Source organism: Pholcus phalangioides, unplaced genomic scaffold, assembly GCF_987345545.1.
Source record: "Pholcus phalangioides strain wild (caught in Gottingen) unplaced genomic scaffold, Ppha-v1.0 ptg000010l_1, whole genome shotgun sequence".
NCBI lineage: Eukaryota > Metazoa > Arthropoda > Arachnida > Araneae > Pholcidae > Pholcus > Pholcus phalangioides.
In genome coordinates, this window is record NW_028301603.1 from 13,141,104 (window position 1) to 13,159,968 (window position 18,865).

General features: G+C 35.9%; 1 protein-coding gene across 2 annotated transcripts; it reads right to left on the minus strand.

Moving 5' to 3' along the window:
- Positions 1–598: 598 nt before the first annotated feature.
- On the minus strand, positions 599–18,612 carry LOC149080950 (dnaJ homolog subfamily B member 4-like). Of its 2 annotated transcripts, none has more exons than XM_089237652.1 (3): positions 18,473–18,612; positions 6,233–7,082; positions 599–2,565 (listed from the first exon to the last, which is right to left on the minus strand). In XM_089237652.1, the coding sequence occupies exons 2-3, from the start codon at positions 7,061–7,063 to the stop codon at positions 2,338–2,340; spliced, it is 1,059 nt and encodes a 352-aa protein (XP_089093778.1). In that variant the 5' UTR covers positions 7,064–7,082; positions 18,473–18,612; the 3' UTR covers positions 599–2,337. The 2 variants fall into 2 exon arrangements, with proteins under 2 accessions (XP_089093778.1, XP_089093779.1); XM_089237653.1 differs by lacking the exon at positions 18,473–18,612 and adding an exon at positions 9,743–9,850.
- Positions 18,613–18,865: the final 253 nt, after the last annotated feature.

Consider the following 18,865-nt stretch of genomic DNA (forward strand, 5'->3'; position numbering starts at 1 on the left):
GATGGCGAGATGATCTTATTTTCAGCATAGTCAATTGGTTCATCCATTATAGATGGCTGGAAATGATCTAACATTCAGTGTAGTCAATTGGATCATCTCTCAGAGATGGGCCAAGATGATCTAGTCTTCACCATAGTCCAGAGTTTCTCAACCGCGACGATGGCACAAGTGCTCCACAGGCAGACGTGATAATTCAATTCTATCTGAATGAAAAATTATTCAATTGTAATTTATATTATTAATATCCATATGGGTTCCAATCCATATCTTAATATTGTACTTTCATGCTTAGGTTCACCATACCATAGATCAAGGGAAATGCGGGAGATTGCAATCCTAAATACGAGGTATCACTGATTATAGTCAAACAATATATTTTAGCTTCAATATTTTTCTTATATTTCATTGAGAAAAATATAAGGGGAACTTGGAATTTAAATAAGATAAAATACAGGACATCGCCAACTGTCATCAGAAACATTGCCACAATTAGGCAAAATCCCTAATTGTAGTTAAAATTACTGAAAAATTGAGGGAAAAACGTTGATCCTGACATACTTAAGATGAATATTTGTATTCATAGCCATAATTATCATGATGAATATGAAAACGCTGTTTATTCACTATTTCAGTAAACATTACAAATTTAAATAAGCATCATTAAAAGAACTGGACAAATGTATAAAACAATTCGGAACAACTGAAAATACTGGAATGTCCCATAATAAGGGACATAAGTGGTCCTTCGAATTGTTTCAGATACTTTATTGGTCCTTGGGCTTATAACGGTTGAGAAACGCTGTCATAGTCAGATTATCTCAGAAAATGGCAGAGATGATCCAAGATAATCTAGTCTTCAGCACAGTCAAACCATCTCTCAGAGATGATCTAACCTTGAGAGTAGTCAATTGGATCATTTCTCAGAGATAGCCCAAGATGATATAATCTTTAGAATAATGGATTGTATCACATTTCACAGATAGCGAGATAAGTCCATTGGATCATCTCTCCTGAATAGCACGAGGTGATTTCAGTGCAGTCGATTAAATCATCTCTGCCATCTGTTACGTAAGTTGTCTCATTTGCTACAAGGCATCCTCAGCTATCTTCTGAACTGTCGAGAAAACCAAATCAACTATGCTTTTGTCTCCATTGAAGAGTTGATGCCACAGATATGCAACAAAAACATTTGGAAAAATCTGAATTCCTCTGGACTACATCTTGAAATCTCTTTACTTGGACACCAGCAGCAAGAATCCAAATATATACGAGCTATTTTTAACCTTGTCGAACCATGTTGCAACATGAAAAGTTTGTAAAATATTACAATACCATTCACAATGGCCCTTGGCTTCACTTTTCCCGAAAATAGTTTTTTTTAGAAATGATTTAGAAAGGTAGAATTTGATTTTTAAGACATGTAGTCGACTCTCGTTATAATGACCCTCATGCATCTCACCGAAAATGGATGCTGTATTGGAAAGTAGTTATATCGAAAGGAAAAACACAAGTAATTCATTGTATGAAAAAATTTAGGACTTATCCTACGGGTTGTCGCAATGGAATGGTCGCTATACCGTGGGCGTCATTATAACGAGCGTCGACTGTGTAATGAATGAAACATAATTCCTCTTTGCACAAATAGACTCCAATCAAATTGGAATACAATCTTAGGAGGTAAATAAACACCTAAATAATAATAAAAAGTTTTGACAAAACATGAAAATTTAATACAATTGAAACATCCTAAATCGATCAAAGCTTGCCATATAAATGTGTTTGATATACTTTTGCTTCCCCATTGATCTGAGCATTACGTTACAGATTGGACCACCGAAAAGGAGAAAAAACACCTGATAAATCAATTACAATATAACGTACTTGGAATGAGGAAAGGGGGGGGGGGAAACACAAACGAAAAAAAAAATATGCTACATATATGTACACATGCGCAATTAAAAATGAAGACAATTCCAAAACTTGCGAGAAATCTAAGAGTTTTAATGTCAAACCGACCAATGAAAATGCCAACGTACTCTGTACAAGGGTCCAAATGATTACCCAACGAAAATTTCCAAATCGGCATCAAACATCTGAACATTTTTTTCTTTGTCATTACGCAAAAATAATTTCATAAAAGGAATTATGCAAAAAAATTGAGGAAAATTAGTGCACCACGATATACATGTATAGATATGACTGAGAATTTTCCCCATCTCTCCCCCTCACTTCAGATGTGTCCATTTTACTCAAGAAACGTCTTGATTTACTGTACAGATCTCGGTAGAAATAATAATAGTAAATAAAGTGAGAAGGGCTTTTTTTTTTTTGGTAAACTCAAGGTAGACATTCTTTCAGTATTTGTTTACTTGTATAGGAAAGATGTTCAGGAAAATTAATATCGAAAGTCACAATCAAGTCGCCTCTCTTCGCCGGCTCCTTCGGGAACGGCAGACCTCTCCCGCTGAAATGCTTCACGCTCCCAGGCTTAGTTACTTCAGAGAGCGTCAGGGATATTTTATCACTCGTCAGAGTCGGTATCTCTACTCGGCCGCCACAAAGTGCCTGAAAATACAAAACTTTCCCATTAAAACTACTCAAAACGAATGAAATTTTGGACAGTACGGTAAAAACCATGGTCATGGTTTTTACCATCCTCAAAGCAGAATATGCCAAAATGTGCGACGTACGTCGCAGAACAACCAGTGCTGTTGCAGAACAATCTGGAAGAATTTTAAGAAAAGTGTAGAAAAATGCTATTATGCATATGTGAATTTTTACCGCAGAACATTTTCAGTCAGCTGATGGCTCGTTCCAGAACATCGCAAGACATTCTGCTTTGGGGTTTACCATACTGTCCAAAATCTCCTATTTATAACTATAAGTGAAAAACTTTGCAATTTGATGAAGAGGTAACTTCTATAATCAAATAATAAACTTTATATTATATAAATTATATTAAAATTACATTAAATATAATAAAATTTTGAAATTCAAAACAGTATGTGCAAAGGGTTATATGACTGATATCAGGATATCAAACAATTGAAAACTGAACTGTCTTGAGGTTAAATATTAGATTTATGGAAACATGAAAGATACAAGAGGGGATAGAAATTTGTCACATGAAAATTAGAAAAAAGCAATAGATATTACTACAGAATGAAATTAAATTTACGCAATAATCGAACACTAATAATCAAGCGCAGCTGCGCCTTTTAACATTTGATAACACACAACTAATTTCGCTGCCTTATCTGTGCCAAGATGATTTCTAAGATAACAAAATTTGAAAATATTCTTTCAACTGATGCATAACTTGGGGGGGACACGAAAATAAAAAAACAATGTGTTAAAGACAGTCTTTTGATAAGCCTTCTTCCAGTTTTTTTCTTATTGCTGTTGTCCCCCATGTGATAGAATTGTGAATATAGCTTGAATTCATTCGGTGAAATATTAGCTTCTAGCCTTATAAGAGCAACAATTTAAATTTAACAAAAATTTTGGGTCTTGAAGTCTTTTATCATCATGTAGGCGTAATCAGTGTTTGTGAAATTGTGAGTTTTAGTCGTGTGTTAGTCACGTGTAGGTGCTACATAGTGACCTCATTTTCTTCGGATATTTTCCTTTATTCATAATTAGTTTTTGAAAATTGAGAATGTAAAATAGAAATTTCACTTGAAAATTTAAAGAAAAAAGTTTGAAAAGTCAAAATAGAACAATTTGCATTAAACAAACTCTACACCATTGATATTTATTCACATCATTATATTGGTATCTAATAAAAAATATTTATGTTTAGTTTCACAATAATGCAATGATTATAACTGTGACTGTGTATTTGGTGCCTTCAATATAATATATTTTTTAAAGATAAATGTTTGGACAGATTCGGCAGGGTTTTGGACAAGCACTGTCCTAAATATAGTACCTGCTTCATAATCATATATGAAAAATAAGACGTGAAGTAGAAAACATTTACAACAAACTAAAAAATTGAAAACAGTGTTTATTTAAACAATTATATGAGTGATATTAATTTACTATCAGATTTCCAGCTTAAAACCATAAATTTAGTGAAAAAATTAACTTAGAAAAAAACCGAATGACACTTTTTTGAAATATTTTTGATTTAGTTAGTTTTATTTTCTGCTAGTATTTTTTTTTTTTAATATGTTAGTATCATGGAATATAAACCAAAAAAATCAAAGGTTTCCACATAACATTTTGAAACTTGGAGGTTTTGGACAGTTTTTCCCATGTGTCCTGTCCAAAACCCCAACCCTGAATTCTGCACTAAGGATCTGTGTCATATTCACTCCAACTTCACTGCCTTCTTGCACCAAATTTTTAAGGGTGGGACACCAGGGTTGTTTGGTTTAAACCATGGTTTAAAGTGGTTTTTTTTTAAAAATAAAATAAAAGTGGCCTAAATATCATTTTTTTTTCCTTGAAAAATATCACATTGGTTCATTATTAGCCAAAACTTTTCATTCTTACCACATTTTATGTTCTTGGGGACATTCTGATAGTATATCTTCAAATGATATAAGGTGGTATAAGTGGTTTTTCCAAAAAGTCTCATAAAAGTGGACTGAATGTATATATATTTTTCATGTAAAGTATCTTAGTTATTTAAAGTGATATACAGAAGCCAAAATTTCTCATTCTTACCTCACTTCCTAACCGTTGGATATATTCTGATGCTCTATATTTAGCAAATTCATGAATAAGGATTACATTGCACATCTAAATGTTGTGGTGCATTATCTGACAGGGTCTTTTTGTTTTTTACCAGTGCCGTCTTAAATGCACGGGTCCATACAGGAATGGCTTAGGTACATTGAGTGTGAGGGGAAAGAGGCCTCATGATAATGATATTTGGCTTAAATTTTCTAGAGTAAGCATGTAAATGGTGGGCAGACATTTATAGTCAGGTATGGGGCTAAGAAAAATCACTTTGTCCGGGCGGGAGCATGAAGCTAAACTTAGATGGCTCTGCACTTTCCCCAAGGACCGATGATGTTGAAACAGCGATGCACAAAACAAGAACGAAGCTCACTGAACCTTTATATATGTCAGTATATTTTATACTGACCTATTGGGACTCGACTCTTGGGAAGGATGATCACTGATCTTCTGGATCTGTGCCTGGCCCCAGGGTTCCAGAGATCGACCTCATTTACAAAATTGTAGTTGTTTCATTATAAATTTTGTTTCGATTAAATTCAATTTGATAAGCAGAAAGGGTCTCAATCTGAGGGTGGGGTGGGTGGGAGGAAAATATTGTTCAAAGGAAGGATGGAAAAGGTTGAGAAACACTGATATATACAACTGACATTCATTAATTTGATAGTTTGAAATATGTAGCAATATCTTAAGTTCAGTGTTTTGCTACCAGATTTCGAACACTGTCTCATAACTCATCAGGCTTAATCTGCTCATTTTCATTTATCGGAACATACTTTGAAGGAAGGGGTGGGGGAATCGGGAAATTTCACCCCTGGAAATTTTGCCTGCTCTGAACGCCCAGTAACTGACTGCAAGTGACAGTGTGTGATTGACCGAGTGAATATATGAGTGACCAAGTACGTGACCATATTTGAATGACAGTGATTGACCACATGATTAACCGAGTGAGAGACTGTATGGTTGAGTGAATGACAAAGTGCGTGATCATATGAGTATATGAGCATGAGTGACTGTATTAAAAACATTATATGCATTGCTCAAATTTTTGCAGCATATTTGCACATAAGGGGCGAAATGTCCACATTTGAAATATCTGGGCTGAATGTCCAACTCATTTAGTCACTCATACAGTCATGCGCTTGATCACTCATAAGGTCAGAGCAGATGAAATTTCCGGAGCCGAATGTACTGGTGAAGTAACATGCTTGGGACGAAATCTCGAGGGCAAAGTTTCTGCAAACCACTTAAGAGTGGGAATTTTTTTAAGGACTGCAACGATTTTTCAAGAAACTGACCATATTGTCTTAAGTCACAGAAGACCCCTGCTTAACCTTTTTCTAAAAAAACCGCCATGAAAAAATGTTGCAAAAGAGAGAGAACTAAAGAGTCGGGACCACAAAAATAAGTTGTACTAAGCAAGAAAATGTTATAAATGAAATAGACTGTATATGCAAATTTTAAACCATAACTTCAAAAATCTAGAACAATAAGTTTAGAATTTGATTCTATGTTACAAAAAAATCTATCGAACAAGACCTACCTCTCGCAGACTCAACTGACAAGTATATTTGATGTCGCTGCCGTCTCTTTTAAAGATGCTGTGAATCTTGTCTTTGACGATGAACACGATATCAGCGGGGATAGAATGCAGGTTCTGGTCGCCTTCTTTCTGGAAAGTTATCCGAGTTCCAGCTTTCCAACCAGGCTTAATGTTTATGGTTAGCACTTTGTCTTCCATGCGCGTGGTCTTCTTATCCGGGTTAAGAACCTTCCGACTTATCTTCATCTTCTTCGTACAGCCGATGAGGACCTCCTCGAGAGTGACGTACAGGTCGTGTTCGATGGGTGGGTCCTGTTTCACCTGCTTAGCGCTGGTCGGCTTGGGCTTGCTGTGCATGAAGCTCTGAGAACGGAAGCTACCTCCCCTGTTCCCGAAAGAGAAGGGATCCATGTCGCTCTCCATCATGTCGTCTTCAGGAAAGAACATTCCGCCCAGACCACCACCCTGTCCGCCGTTTAGACCGGTCGTGTGGAAGAAAGAGCCGAAAGGGTTATCGGCACCGAAGAACTGGGCAAACGTGGCTCGCGGATCGTAGGAGTATTGGAAGTGTTGGCCGCCTCCTACATTTGCTGAATTGTTAGTGAAGTTACTCTTCAAGCCTTCCTCACCAAAACGATCGTAAAGACCTCTTTTCTTCTTATCACTCAGGATCTCGTAAGCCTCAGACACAGACTTGAACTTCTCCTCAGCTTCGGTGGATTTATTCTTATCTGGATGATATTTGAGAGCCATTTTACGATAAGCTTTCTTTATGTCTTCATCTGTGGCATTTTTGGGAACGCCGAGCACTTGATAGAAATTTTTCCCCATTGTTCCGGCGCTTTATAACCTTTGGCGGAGGGAAAATGACAAAATATAATCACACACGTGTGAATAATTTCATTCATTTATGTAACATTATTGCAAACGAATAAAATGTACAATGCTTGATGTGATAAGATAACAGTAACTGATTGATAACTATATCCAAAAAAAAAAGAGTGATGATCATGCATGTTGTTTTAAATGGGAAAACTGGGATTTTTTCACACAAAACTGGTTGCAAAATGTTCAATCACTAAGCTGCATTCCTGTAACTCATTTCCCATAACTTTTCATACTGTTCGGAAAAATGAATTTTTTGTCTCACAAACTGAGCACAAGTTTTTTTTTTTCCTCAATGCATATACAGCGGATTTTTGATTGATGAGCGATTCACTTAAGAAGCAAAAATTTAAACCATTTCATGAGAGATGATTTGCATTACATGCAAAAGATTTTGCGGTTTGTTTATTTCCACGTAATTACAACTGAGCCGATGTTTTTTTTGCTTTTATCCATGCACCTACTGTGGAATTGTAGGTAATATTCCCCCTAATACGATCTCCGCTCAGAGTGTCTCACTTGAAAATGAACACACACATGCGAGTGTGACTATTTACGATTTAAAACTAGATGGATGAAGCATTGTAACCATGCGTATGTACATTTATGAGTATGTGGATTTTTCTTTTTCAAATTATGCTCGGAGAAAACTGTGAGGCAGATTGCATTATTGAGCGTAACTTTGAGGGTCTGGTTCAGCATTTTCCAAAGAGGGCAGAAACAGGCCCATCATTTCAACTTTTTCTGGGGGGGGGGGGAAAGAGGGAAAACATACTATAATATATGCATATACCATTTCTAGTGTATTTTTCAATTTTTCAAAGCTGGGGGCGGGGGATAAGTGCTTGACCTTCCCCAAAATGACAGCCTGGGCAGATGGAAAGGTCCGGGGGGGCGATAGAAGCTAGAGGTATGACATAGGATCCTATGGGTTTGCCTAAGTTGTGGGGGGGGGGGGGAAGGGAAGGGATGAGAGAATTTCTGAAGAATGAATGGGGCGATGGAGCAAAAAGTTTGGGAAATTATGAGCTAGTTCATAAAAAAGGAGCCAACATTTGTTGAAGAGGGGCATTGGGATGACATTCAAGAACTAGTGGTAAAACATGGGCTAGGAGGTAACTGTAGATGAACTGATGGATCTCTACTGCGTGCAACAGCAAGAGCTTATGGACCGGATCTCACCTGAGGAAATGAGGATTCCCTCACTTCAAATGTAGATTACAGAGATGTACAGAATGTGGGAATCTGTGCAAAATTTTGTCCAAAAGAATCATCCAAATAAAGCTGTAGCAGTGTGCGAGCAATGAATCTGTCCAACGGTAATGCAATTTCCAATTTTTGAGAAATGCTAAAAAAGTAGGCAAAAGCAAGTGTTATTGGATAGGCTCTTTTTCAAAGTCACACAAAAAGAAGTGCTTGGTGCGTCATGCATGAATTTTTTAAATGTTGTAGACCCGATTGCTCTTAGTGGCGAGACTTTTTAAAGAAGAGATTGGCTCACATTTAGCGCCTTGAAGTTGGAAACAGCAGCCTTGCCCCCCCCCTCCTCTCCCAAAGCAAGATGTTTTCCATTGTTCCCCAACAACCCTTTGGGTGACTGAAGATTTCAGCGGTAAAAATGTCTATAACAAAATTTAACATACACACAGAGAAGACATTTTGTCACACACATTATCTTTAAATCTTCACCAGATTGTTCTGCAATGTGTGCCATAGTTTTTGGTACATTCTGCTTTGGAAACCATAGCAACCCCCCCCCCCCAAAGCAGAATGTTTTGTATTATTTTGCAACAAGCTTACGGGCGAGTGGAAATGTTCTGCAGTAAAAATCCCCACAATTGTGTTTTCTATATTTTCTTAAACTTATTCTGCAGTAGCACTGATTGTTCTGAAATGTAAGTCACAAATTTCAGCATATTCTGCTTTGAGGATAACAACTAAAAAAATTTGAATTTGCTATTAAAGTTTTACGTTTAATTGCAGAATTGGAGCCTGAAGACAACACAAAATTTTAGAATTTTGTCATCACATTCCCCCAAAGCAGAATATTCTGAAAACTGACATACGTAGCAGAACAATCTTGGTAAAAACTTTAAAAGAACTCTTCTGTGCAGAAAACAAGATTATGGAATTTTCACCGCAGAACATCTTCGGTCTGCTGAGGGCTGGTTGCAGAACAATGTAAAACATTCTGCTTCAGAGCGTACATCAACTAACATGCGCAAAAGCATTTACTTTAATTCTCAGGATAAGACAATTATGGACCATTTTCTCCGGAAAAATATATGCATTTCACTCCTAAAATATTTGACTGGACCCTAAAAATTTTTTCTTTATTTGCCAAGCCCGCCATAGGTGTTGGAACTTAAGGGCTCATATAAACTGAGCTCCCCCATCTAATCTACAGCACGGGAAGCTCCCTTCCCTCACCCACATCTTCACATCAGCATATCTATGGTACTTCCTGGAACTGTTCCAAGTCGTTTGAAGCTGGAGAAAATGATGCTAATAAATTATTAAATAAAAAACTTCGAAATTCTCGCATGACAATTGTGTGTCCAAAGTCCCTTTCTCTGCAAATGAATTAACAAAACTATCAGTAAAACCCAAAAAAAAAAAACTTGCCTGTTTTCAATTCCAATCTCTACAGCATATGAGGATCAAAACTCTCGCTGATACACAAACTTGCCTCTAAAAATTGTATCAGGATCAAACACACACGCACACACATGTGAAAACAGTTACAGAGAAAGTATCAGTGGTCATACCACACAAGGGGGAAAAAAATCTCACTGAGAACCAACCATGTGAACCTGTCCAACAGGCTCCAACCCACACGGGCAGAGACAAATAAGTACATCTGAGCGTGTGGGTGTCCCCTACTGTCAGGAAAAAGAATCAGATTTTTTTTTTCTCACTAATTCCTCACCTAGACAGGTTAGGCGATGATTAGACAGGTCTTTGACCTTCATTTTCCACACACACACATCCCGAATAGTGTGCAAAGGAGAGTAGAAACTTTCATTTTATGAATACATGATCAAGGTGAACGCATTAATAAAGCCTTGAATTCATCTCAAACATCCCCAACTATTTCTCCTCATTCTTAATGTTATTGGAAATAAATAAATAAGACAATCACTTTTTTTTCTCAGTGGGATAAATTCCCTGAGCCAGCCTTCGGAAATTTGAGCTACCTGAGATATTCAAAGTTGGGAGCTAATTACTTTACATGCATCCACCCCTTTTTTTCTTCTTGAACATCCTTTGATGTACTTATAGGAGGCAAGTGAACTCTCAGATCCTCCTTCTGAGAAAATCATAATAGTCTCGAGAAGAATGATATATGTACTTGGAAGACCTTTACTTTATAGAGGAGAATCTCCTTCATATAGTCATTAGTGTAACATTAACAAGGTTATTTACACCCAAGGAGGGCACATGGCCTCCTGGGGACCCTGGGATATTCTACAAGGAGGGGAAGCATGAGTGTAAAAGTAAGGGGGTAAGTAATCAAGTAAAAAAATTAATGAGACAACAAAGAGTGGTAGAAATTTACAGCAGGGCTCGTTAAATCAAATAAAATTTAGGTGACAACCAAATTTCTTAGGACCCAAGAATCATTTCTCTCATACAAAAATGGTCCAAAATAATCTATTCTGAGACTAAGTAACCCCTTTACACATTAGCCGAGCCATAGCCAGAAATTTCTTTCAGAGGGGCGGGGAACCAAAGTGATCGAACAATAGATTTAACCACGTTATTCCATATGCAGTAGAACTTGGCTGTTTGAACATAGCGAATTCAAATTTTGAATAGCTCAAACTTTTAAGAGATGAGTCTTCTATCTTATTATTAATGTTAACACACATTCCTTGTTCATTTAAACTTTTTTTCAAATGTTTTAGATAATTTGAAGTTGGAGGGGGGAAAAAATCATGATTTTTGTACAAGCAAATTTAGTTCATAAAAATTCTACAAGACGTCAGACTTTTGTGGAGGTGTCCATTACATATTGTGCTACTAACATATTTTTTTTGTGTCTCTTTCTGGTTATTTTCAATTTTTGTATTTTCTCAAATTTTGCTTTTTCTCATGTTTTTTGACTTCGAAAGCTTGTTTTCACAAAAATGTTGGAGGAACTGATGGTAATTCTATGCCTATCCTTGGCTTACAGAATGCCTCATCAGAAACATTTTTGCTCCTTGGGACAATGTGGGGGGGAGGGGGGCCTTGAGAACGACCTCCTCATTGTTCTAATTTTGCTTATATATATACATTTTCAAGTGGTACTATATAATATTATAGACAAGACCTTATTTTATAAACATAAACAATTTCAAATTAATTCAATGTAAAGGTAATTTTTTAACTAAACCTCTACAAAAACTGGCGATTTCATTTTGATTTCCTCAGACCTACGTATGTATCACTCATATTTCTTTCAATGTTGTGCGATTCAGCCATGTTGGTTTCATTTTCTTGCTTTCAAACTTTAATATTGTGAGCTACAAACTTCGATATTCCCATCTTTTTGACGAGAAGAAAGACTGGGACAAAATATTCTCTCAAAGGACTATTATTATAAATTAGCAGAGAATATTCTTATCGAAATAATAAGAATTATTCTCAAGTTATTTAATAGAGATTATTTATTATATGTTATTACAAATATTCTTGAGGATAAAACTCTCTGGAAGGACTCTTCTATAACTGAAGAATATTCTCATCGAGGAGAATATTCTCTGGAAGGACTATTATTAATAACTTGAGAATAATTCTCATTATTTTCGATAAGAATATTCTCCAGTAATTTATAAAAGCAGCCCTTCCAGAGAATATTGTCAAGGATATTATATTTAACTATATTATAAACAACAGAATATTCTCATTAAGAATTTATAATATATTCTCCAGTTATTAGTAGTCCTCCCAGAGCATATTCTTAAATATTCTCCTAAAGATTATTCTCAAGAATTTTACAAATTAAATTTTTAATTAAAATTAACTTTTCTAATTAAAAGTCGAAAATTTATTATCCAAATGTTCATTCTTGCTTTTGTACTAAGAATAAGTTATGGGAGCTTTTCCTGAGCATCATATACACTCAAACTCAAACCTGTTTTTGTGCGGTGGATAGGGACCGCATAAAAAAAATTTCACAAAACTTCACGAGTAGCTATAAAAAATATTTTTCGCAACACATTTAAAAAGTATTTTTTTTATGCGGTGGATAGGGACAGCATAAAAAAAAGTCTCACGTAGAAAATAACTCAAAACCTTACGACATAACTAGGAATTGCATTTTTAAATGGAATCAAGACACAAGGCTTGGCAGCAGGGCCGCAACTAGATGCTTGGTCAGCCGGGGCAACAAAATGCATTTTAGCACCCCCTCATAATATTGAAGGAGAGATTAAAGAGTGAAATTTGCGCCCCCTCTAGTACAGCGCCCGGGGCACCAGAACCGCCTGCACCCCCCCTAGTTGCGGCCCTGCTTGGCAGATACTTGGAATCTCCCCAAACCTTTTGGAATCTGATTTAGAAAATACACATGCAAACATTTTTAAATATTTTATTTACATATGTAATTATTTTACACATACAAAACGTTTTTGTATGCCTCTTATAGTGGATTCACCTAATCCAAATTCTTTACCAGGAGCTGTAGATCCTTCACCTTCTGCTATTTGTTTTAAAATCGTAGTCTTAGTTTCTAAGGAAATTGCCTTTCTCTTAGCTTTGTTTTTACCCTTATTCATTTTCAGGGATTATGTCGAAAAATAAAATAAAAATCCTAAAAATTTATATCTAAATGGAAAAAATAATAAATTTACCTTCAATTTACGCTTTGAAATGAATCTTATCTTAATAGTCCAGGAATATGAAAGCACTTTGAAGGACGTAAATTAAATAATGCGATTATATACTTCAATACATATGTAATGTAATTGGCTGACGCAATACTTATGTGATGAAATATCAAAAATCGAAAAAACTAAATGGCCGATCAAACCTACTAATTTTTTTTATTGATAACTTTGTCAATTATGTTCTAATTTGACTGAAATTTTCATATACTGCACAAAAAAAAGACCACACAAAAACAGGTTCGAGTGTACAATCAGCACTGCTAAGTTAAAGGACATTTTAATCTTACAATTTAGTATTTTTATTGCTAGCTGTACTCTAATGTTATGCACAATAAGGGTATCGTTTTAAGTATCGGTTGTAATCTAAAAAATTTAATAACAACAGAAATCAACATTGCATATACAGCGTAAATGTTTTTTTTAAACACCTATCTGTTATGAAAAGAGTACAGCTGATGATTTATATCAATACACATATATAAGCAGGTGAAGCAATTTCGGAAGGTCGAGAATTACGTCGAATTGAAGAATATCAAATAGTTTCATAGTTTTTCCTTCAGCTTTTATATTATGCTCTATTCAAATTGTATATTTTATAGGAAAAAACACACATATATTGCCCAAAATAATTCTGTAAAGAGCAGAGAATTATTTTACAATCATATTAAAGAGTATTTATTATTTGTATAACGTAGTGACTTTCAACATTACATGCAATGAATGCATGTATTTTTAACAGGAATTTTTATATTGAAAAGAAATATTTAAGGTTTTTAACATGATGGTTTAAACCGTCAAAAACCTGACAACCCTGACAATACTTCCCATGCATAATAAAAAAAATCAATTTTTGCCAAGACTGTTTCTACAGTGGTTTTTTTCCCCACCTATGGCAAAAACTCGCCAACCCTGGTGCACATAGCTGCATACGCCTTGAAATATGCAAGAGGCTTGCATATACAGTGGATCCAGCTTATAATGTTTTTCAAAAAACAGTCATGAAAAATCATTGTAAGTGAGGAAAATGCTCCGAGTGGGGAATCTTAATGAGAATTACTTTGAGTTGAGACCACAAAAATATGTCCTACTAAAAGAGGGAACGTTATAAGCAGGGGATCGACTGTATATATCCTGAAATTCATGCACACCCATCGAAATTTCAAAGGTGCATCTACATAGGCTTACTTGCCCTGAACCCTGTTCACCATGGGTTTGCTTTGTAAGTTTCCTGTGCTCTTGCTCTCCCCTCTTTAATTTCTCTTACTCTCCTTGCACAACCCTGCTGTGACTGCAGCCTCAGCTATATAAAATCAGAGATGCAAAAAAGCAGGCTTGGCATTCATCTGGTGTTCATTTCTTGGCTCATAACAGTGACATTTGTACACACTTATGGGAAATCTCAGCATTTACTCCAACTTAATAACCCATTTAGAAAATTTTAGGCTCCAATACACATTTTCTGTGTCACCATGGTGACTTGGCATTTGTCCTGCCACGCTGAAGTGAATTCCAAAAATTTGATGTTGTCGACTCATATTTAGTAACCACCAGGGATTGACAAATTTGAAAAAAAAAGTTTAGGCACCAAGCAATAATTTTCCTGATAAAATTGGTCCAAAATAGTGTTTTTTTTACTTGTCCAGGACTTAGAGACTTTTACATCAGCGGTACTCCACGGAGCTCCGTATGCACTTCCCAGGGGTTCCGCAGCCACTCGAAGAAAATAAAACAAATCAGTAAATTTCATAAATAAATAAGAGGAGACTATAGGCTCCACCATGGAAATTATGCACTAAAAAGCCCCGTGAGTCCATAAAGATTGAGAACCACTGCTTTACATGCTAGCAGACATGCTGGTATAATTTCCCCATAATTTTGTGCTGTCCTTCGACTTCAATTAAGTTATCATACACAAGAAAATTAGACACAAATTCCAATTTTTTAGTCACCATGATGACCTGGTGCCTGGGATTTGTCCAGCCCTGGTAACTACATATAGAAAATTTTAGGAGCCAATAACAACTTTCTAGTCACCATGGCAACCGGTAGCTTAGGATATAGGATATGTCTTGGTTTTCTCTGTGGTTCCCACCTTCGAGCCGATCTCCCTGTTAAAAAGTCTTGCAACAGAGAGCAACAGGCCTAAAATAGTAAAATCTTCAATCATTACACTTCACTCATAGTTCCAAAAAATAGGTGACAGATGGCAGCATTCTAAGCATTACAGAGAAACCAGCTTCATGTTAGGTTCACAATATGTACACGTACATTCCAACATGTACCAATTCATTAGAAGTTCCGCAGAGGAATATAAAAGGGGCGCATGTGTGGTTTAGTAGCTCAGGAGATGTCAACAGGGATCTGCCCCGACTTTTTTGTAAAGTCCTGTTTTTGTGAAAATTTCCTTATTTTGTGAAAAGAGAGAGAATCGTTATTTTGTGAAAAGGTCATTATTAAATCGGTCATTTACAAATTACTTATTTTCAGGAAAAAATTTCTGAAAATAAGTCATTTTGTGTGAAGCGAAATAAACTAGTCAATGAAATGCTGAATTTATAGTTTTTCATTCCTTTTCATTTAGTGAAGGGTCTGTTTCCCAGATCTGGAATTTTGTGAAGGAAGCTAACCCGAATTTTGGCTGGACAGACAAACCCCTGGTTAAGACCTGATGTCGCATGCCCGATTGGGAAGGGGAGGGGGGAATAACATACATTTTCTTTAAATTGTCTGTTACCCTTAAGGACAATGCTCAGTGCATGCGTGCAAAGACACACCTTAAAGAGGCTTGCACATATTTAAAAATGAGAGAGCGTTAAAAAAACAGAGAGCTTGAAAAACCACTATAAGTGGTATGTGACCCTAGAAATTAGTGAGAAGTTTGATAATAATTTGCAATTCTCATCACATCACTAGTTTTACCACATTTTTTCCCGAACCCCCACAGGACTGGGATGATATGACGGAAGGGGGCAAACTAAGTTTGTTTGATCGTCCCGTATTTTATGGGACAGACAAATTTTCCCATATTATTCGGCTCCCGAAAAGGGCAGTTGCTCCCATCACTCTCCTCTTGATCCACACTTGAGCAGAGGCTTCAGCTACGAATGGAACAGAGGCAGGCATCTTCAGTTGCAAATGAAGAGGAGGCAGATATTTCAGCCCCACAAAGCAGAATGTGCCAAAATCTGCGACGGAATTAGCAATAGTGCAGAACAATTTGGAATTTTAAGAAAAAGTGCAAAAAACACTATTACATGTAGAGATGTAAAATTCTCGAGAATAATCTTTCGGAGAATATTCTCATCGAGGAAAATATTCTCTAGGACTACTATTATATATAAATAACTTGAGAATAATCTTATAAGTTCTTGATGAGAATATTCTCCTGTTATTTATAACATATATATAGTTACATATAATATCCTTGGGAATATTCTCTGGAAGGACTACTTTCATACATTACTGGGGGAATATTCTTATAGAAAATAATAAGAATCATTCTAAAGTTATTAATAACAGTGCTTGCAGAGACTATTCTCCTTGATGAGAATATTCTTCAGTTACCGAAATCTTTCCAGAGAGAATTATCAAGAATATATGTAATAACATGTATCTTTCCAGAGAATATTATCAAGAATATATGTAATAACATGTATTATAATAAATAATCTCGATAAATAACTTGAGAATAATAATTATTTTTGATAACAATATTCTCTAGTAATTTAAAATAGTAGTCCTTTGAGAGAATATTCTCCGGAGAATGTCACTGTCTCTCTTCCCGTCAAGAAGATGGGAACATTGAAGTTTATAGACCACAATATTAAAGTTTGAAAGCAAGAAAGTTAAACCAACAAGGCTGAATTGCACAACTTTTAAAGAAATGTGAGTGATACAGAATTTAAGTGTATGTGCATTGAAGAAAACAACAGTTCTGTATCTTCTTAGAATGAAGTTGATTATATAAGAATAGCTTCCTTTAGCAGCAATAAACTTCGGTTTAATTTCTTTTGTTGTGAACTTATTTCTGAAAATTTATCTAATTTTAAAATAATTTTTTAAGGTTTTAATCTAAAATCTTTATAAAACCAAACTTTTAAAACCTCTCATCATCATAACGTGGAGAATATTCTGAGAATGTTCTCGAACTAAAAAGTTGTCATTGGGGGGTGATTACACCAAAAATTTTTTTGTTGTAAATGTTTCAAGCAATGAAAACTGATTTATATTTCACAATATAAACAAAATTAGTAAAAAAAATTTAAATTATTTAAAAGAAAAATGAATAATCTCGATTATTCTCCAATTTTTACATCTGTTAATTTATACTCTGTTCTCTGAGAATATTCTCACCTCACATCTCTAATTACATGTATGGGGATTTTTACTGCAGAACATTTCCAGTCAGCCAAGGGCTCGTCGCAGAACAGTGCTAAACATTCTGCTTTGGGGTTTTTAGCTGAGGATGGAACTGAGGTAGTCATCTTCAGTTTCAAATGGAGTGAAGGCAGACATTTCTAGCTGTGAATTAGCAGAGACACATCTTCAGCTACAAATGAATGCCATGGGCGGAGATACGGCGGGGGGGAGGGGGATCACCCCCATCATTAAAGGGGGAGTCGACTGATCTAATGTATATATGAATTGACATCATCGACATCATCATGTCCCCAGCAATAATGACCATGCCCACCCCCCAGACTTCCAAGTCTACCTCCGCCTACGATGAATGTAGACATTTAAGCTTTGAATGGAGGGAAAAGGCAGACATTTACAACTGAATGAAGTAGGGGGGCAGGCATTTTCAGCCGTGAATGAGCTGAGGCAGATACCTTCAACTGTGAATGAAGCAGAGGTACATATTTTTGGCCGTGAATTACGCCGAGATAGACATCTCCAGCTATGAATGGAGCGGAGACAGGCGGGTCCAGGGTGATGCATTTACCAGACTTATTGTGTAAGTGCATTGGATCATCCATCATTAGACAGACAAATCCCCTCTCCCCTATGTTGTGGGGAAATCACACCCCCCATCGGATGAAACATGTCATTCCTTCCACGATTATACTCATACCATTCGAAAGGAGTCAAAAGTGGGAAATGTAATCAAATATAAATTGTAATCCCACCCATATAAATAGCATTAGGACGGTTTCAGTGTTGTGTTCACATTTAGGCCTCACATCCACACAATATTATGTAATTATCGTGAATTACAATTATATAAAATGTCTCAAAACCAAAATAAAATGACATTACGGTCTTTAATAATTTGATTATCGATGTTAATATTTAGTAATTATTTTAATACAAGTAGACATAAATAACCATTATACAGGAAACAACGGTCATCGCGATAACAGCTATATTTCCACTGAACTTGGCCAAGGGTAAACACTGTTTTTTGTTTTTTTTTGCGAACACTGTTAAACATAGATAGTGTTTACGAATCGGATAAAAGGAAGGAAATGACGGGATTTACCTGCTCTTATTAATCAGGAAACACTATCTGGTGAAAACAGTTTTACAAACACCATGGACAATAAAAATTTTACAAAAAATCTCTCTGATTTCACTTTTTTATTTATTGACTGTGTCCTCATGCACTTACGTGGTCTTTACTCCTCTTGCGAAACTGTGTTACGTCATAGTTGAGCTGACCACATGACCCGTACTTTACGGGACCGGATAGTTTTCATGAAACATGATGACCATATTTTGTCGAAAAAAAAAAATGGGGGGAAATCGGAATCTCATATACGTAAGGTGACCATACGTCCCGTATTTCCCGGGACAGTCCCAGTTTTTTCTGTTTTCTTGGCCGTCCCGACATTTTAGTGAAAGTGTCCCGTTTTTTTACAAGAAGCTTACGTGA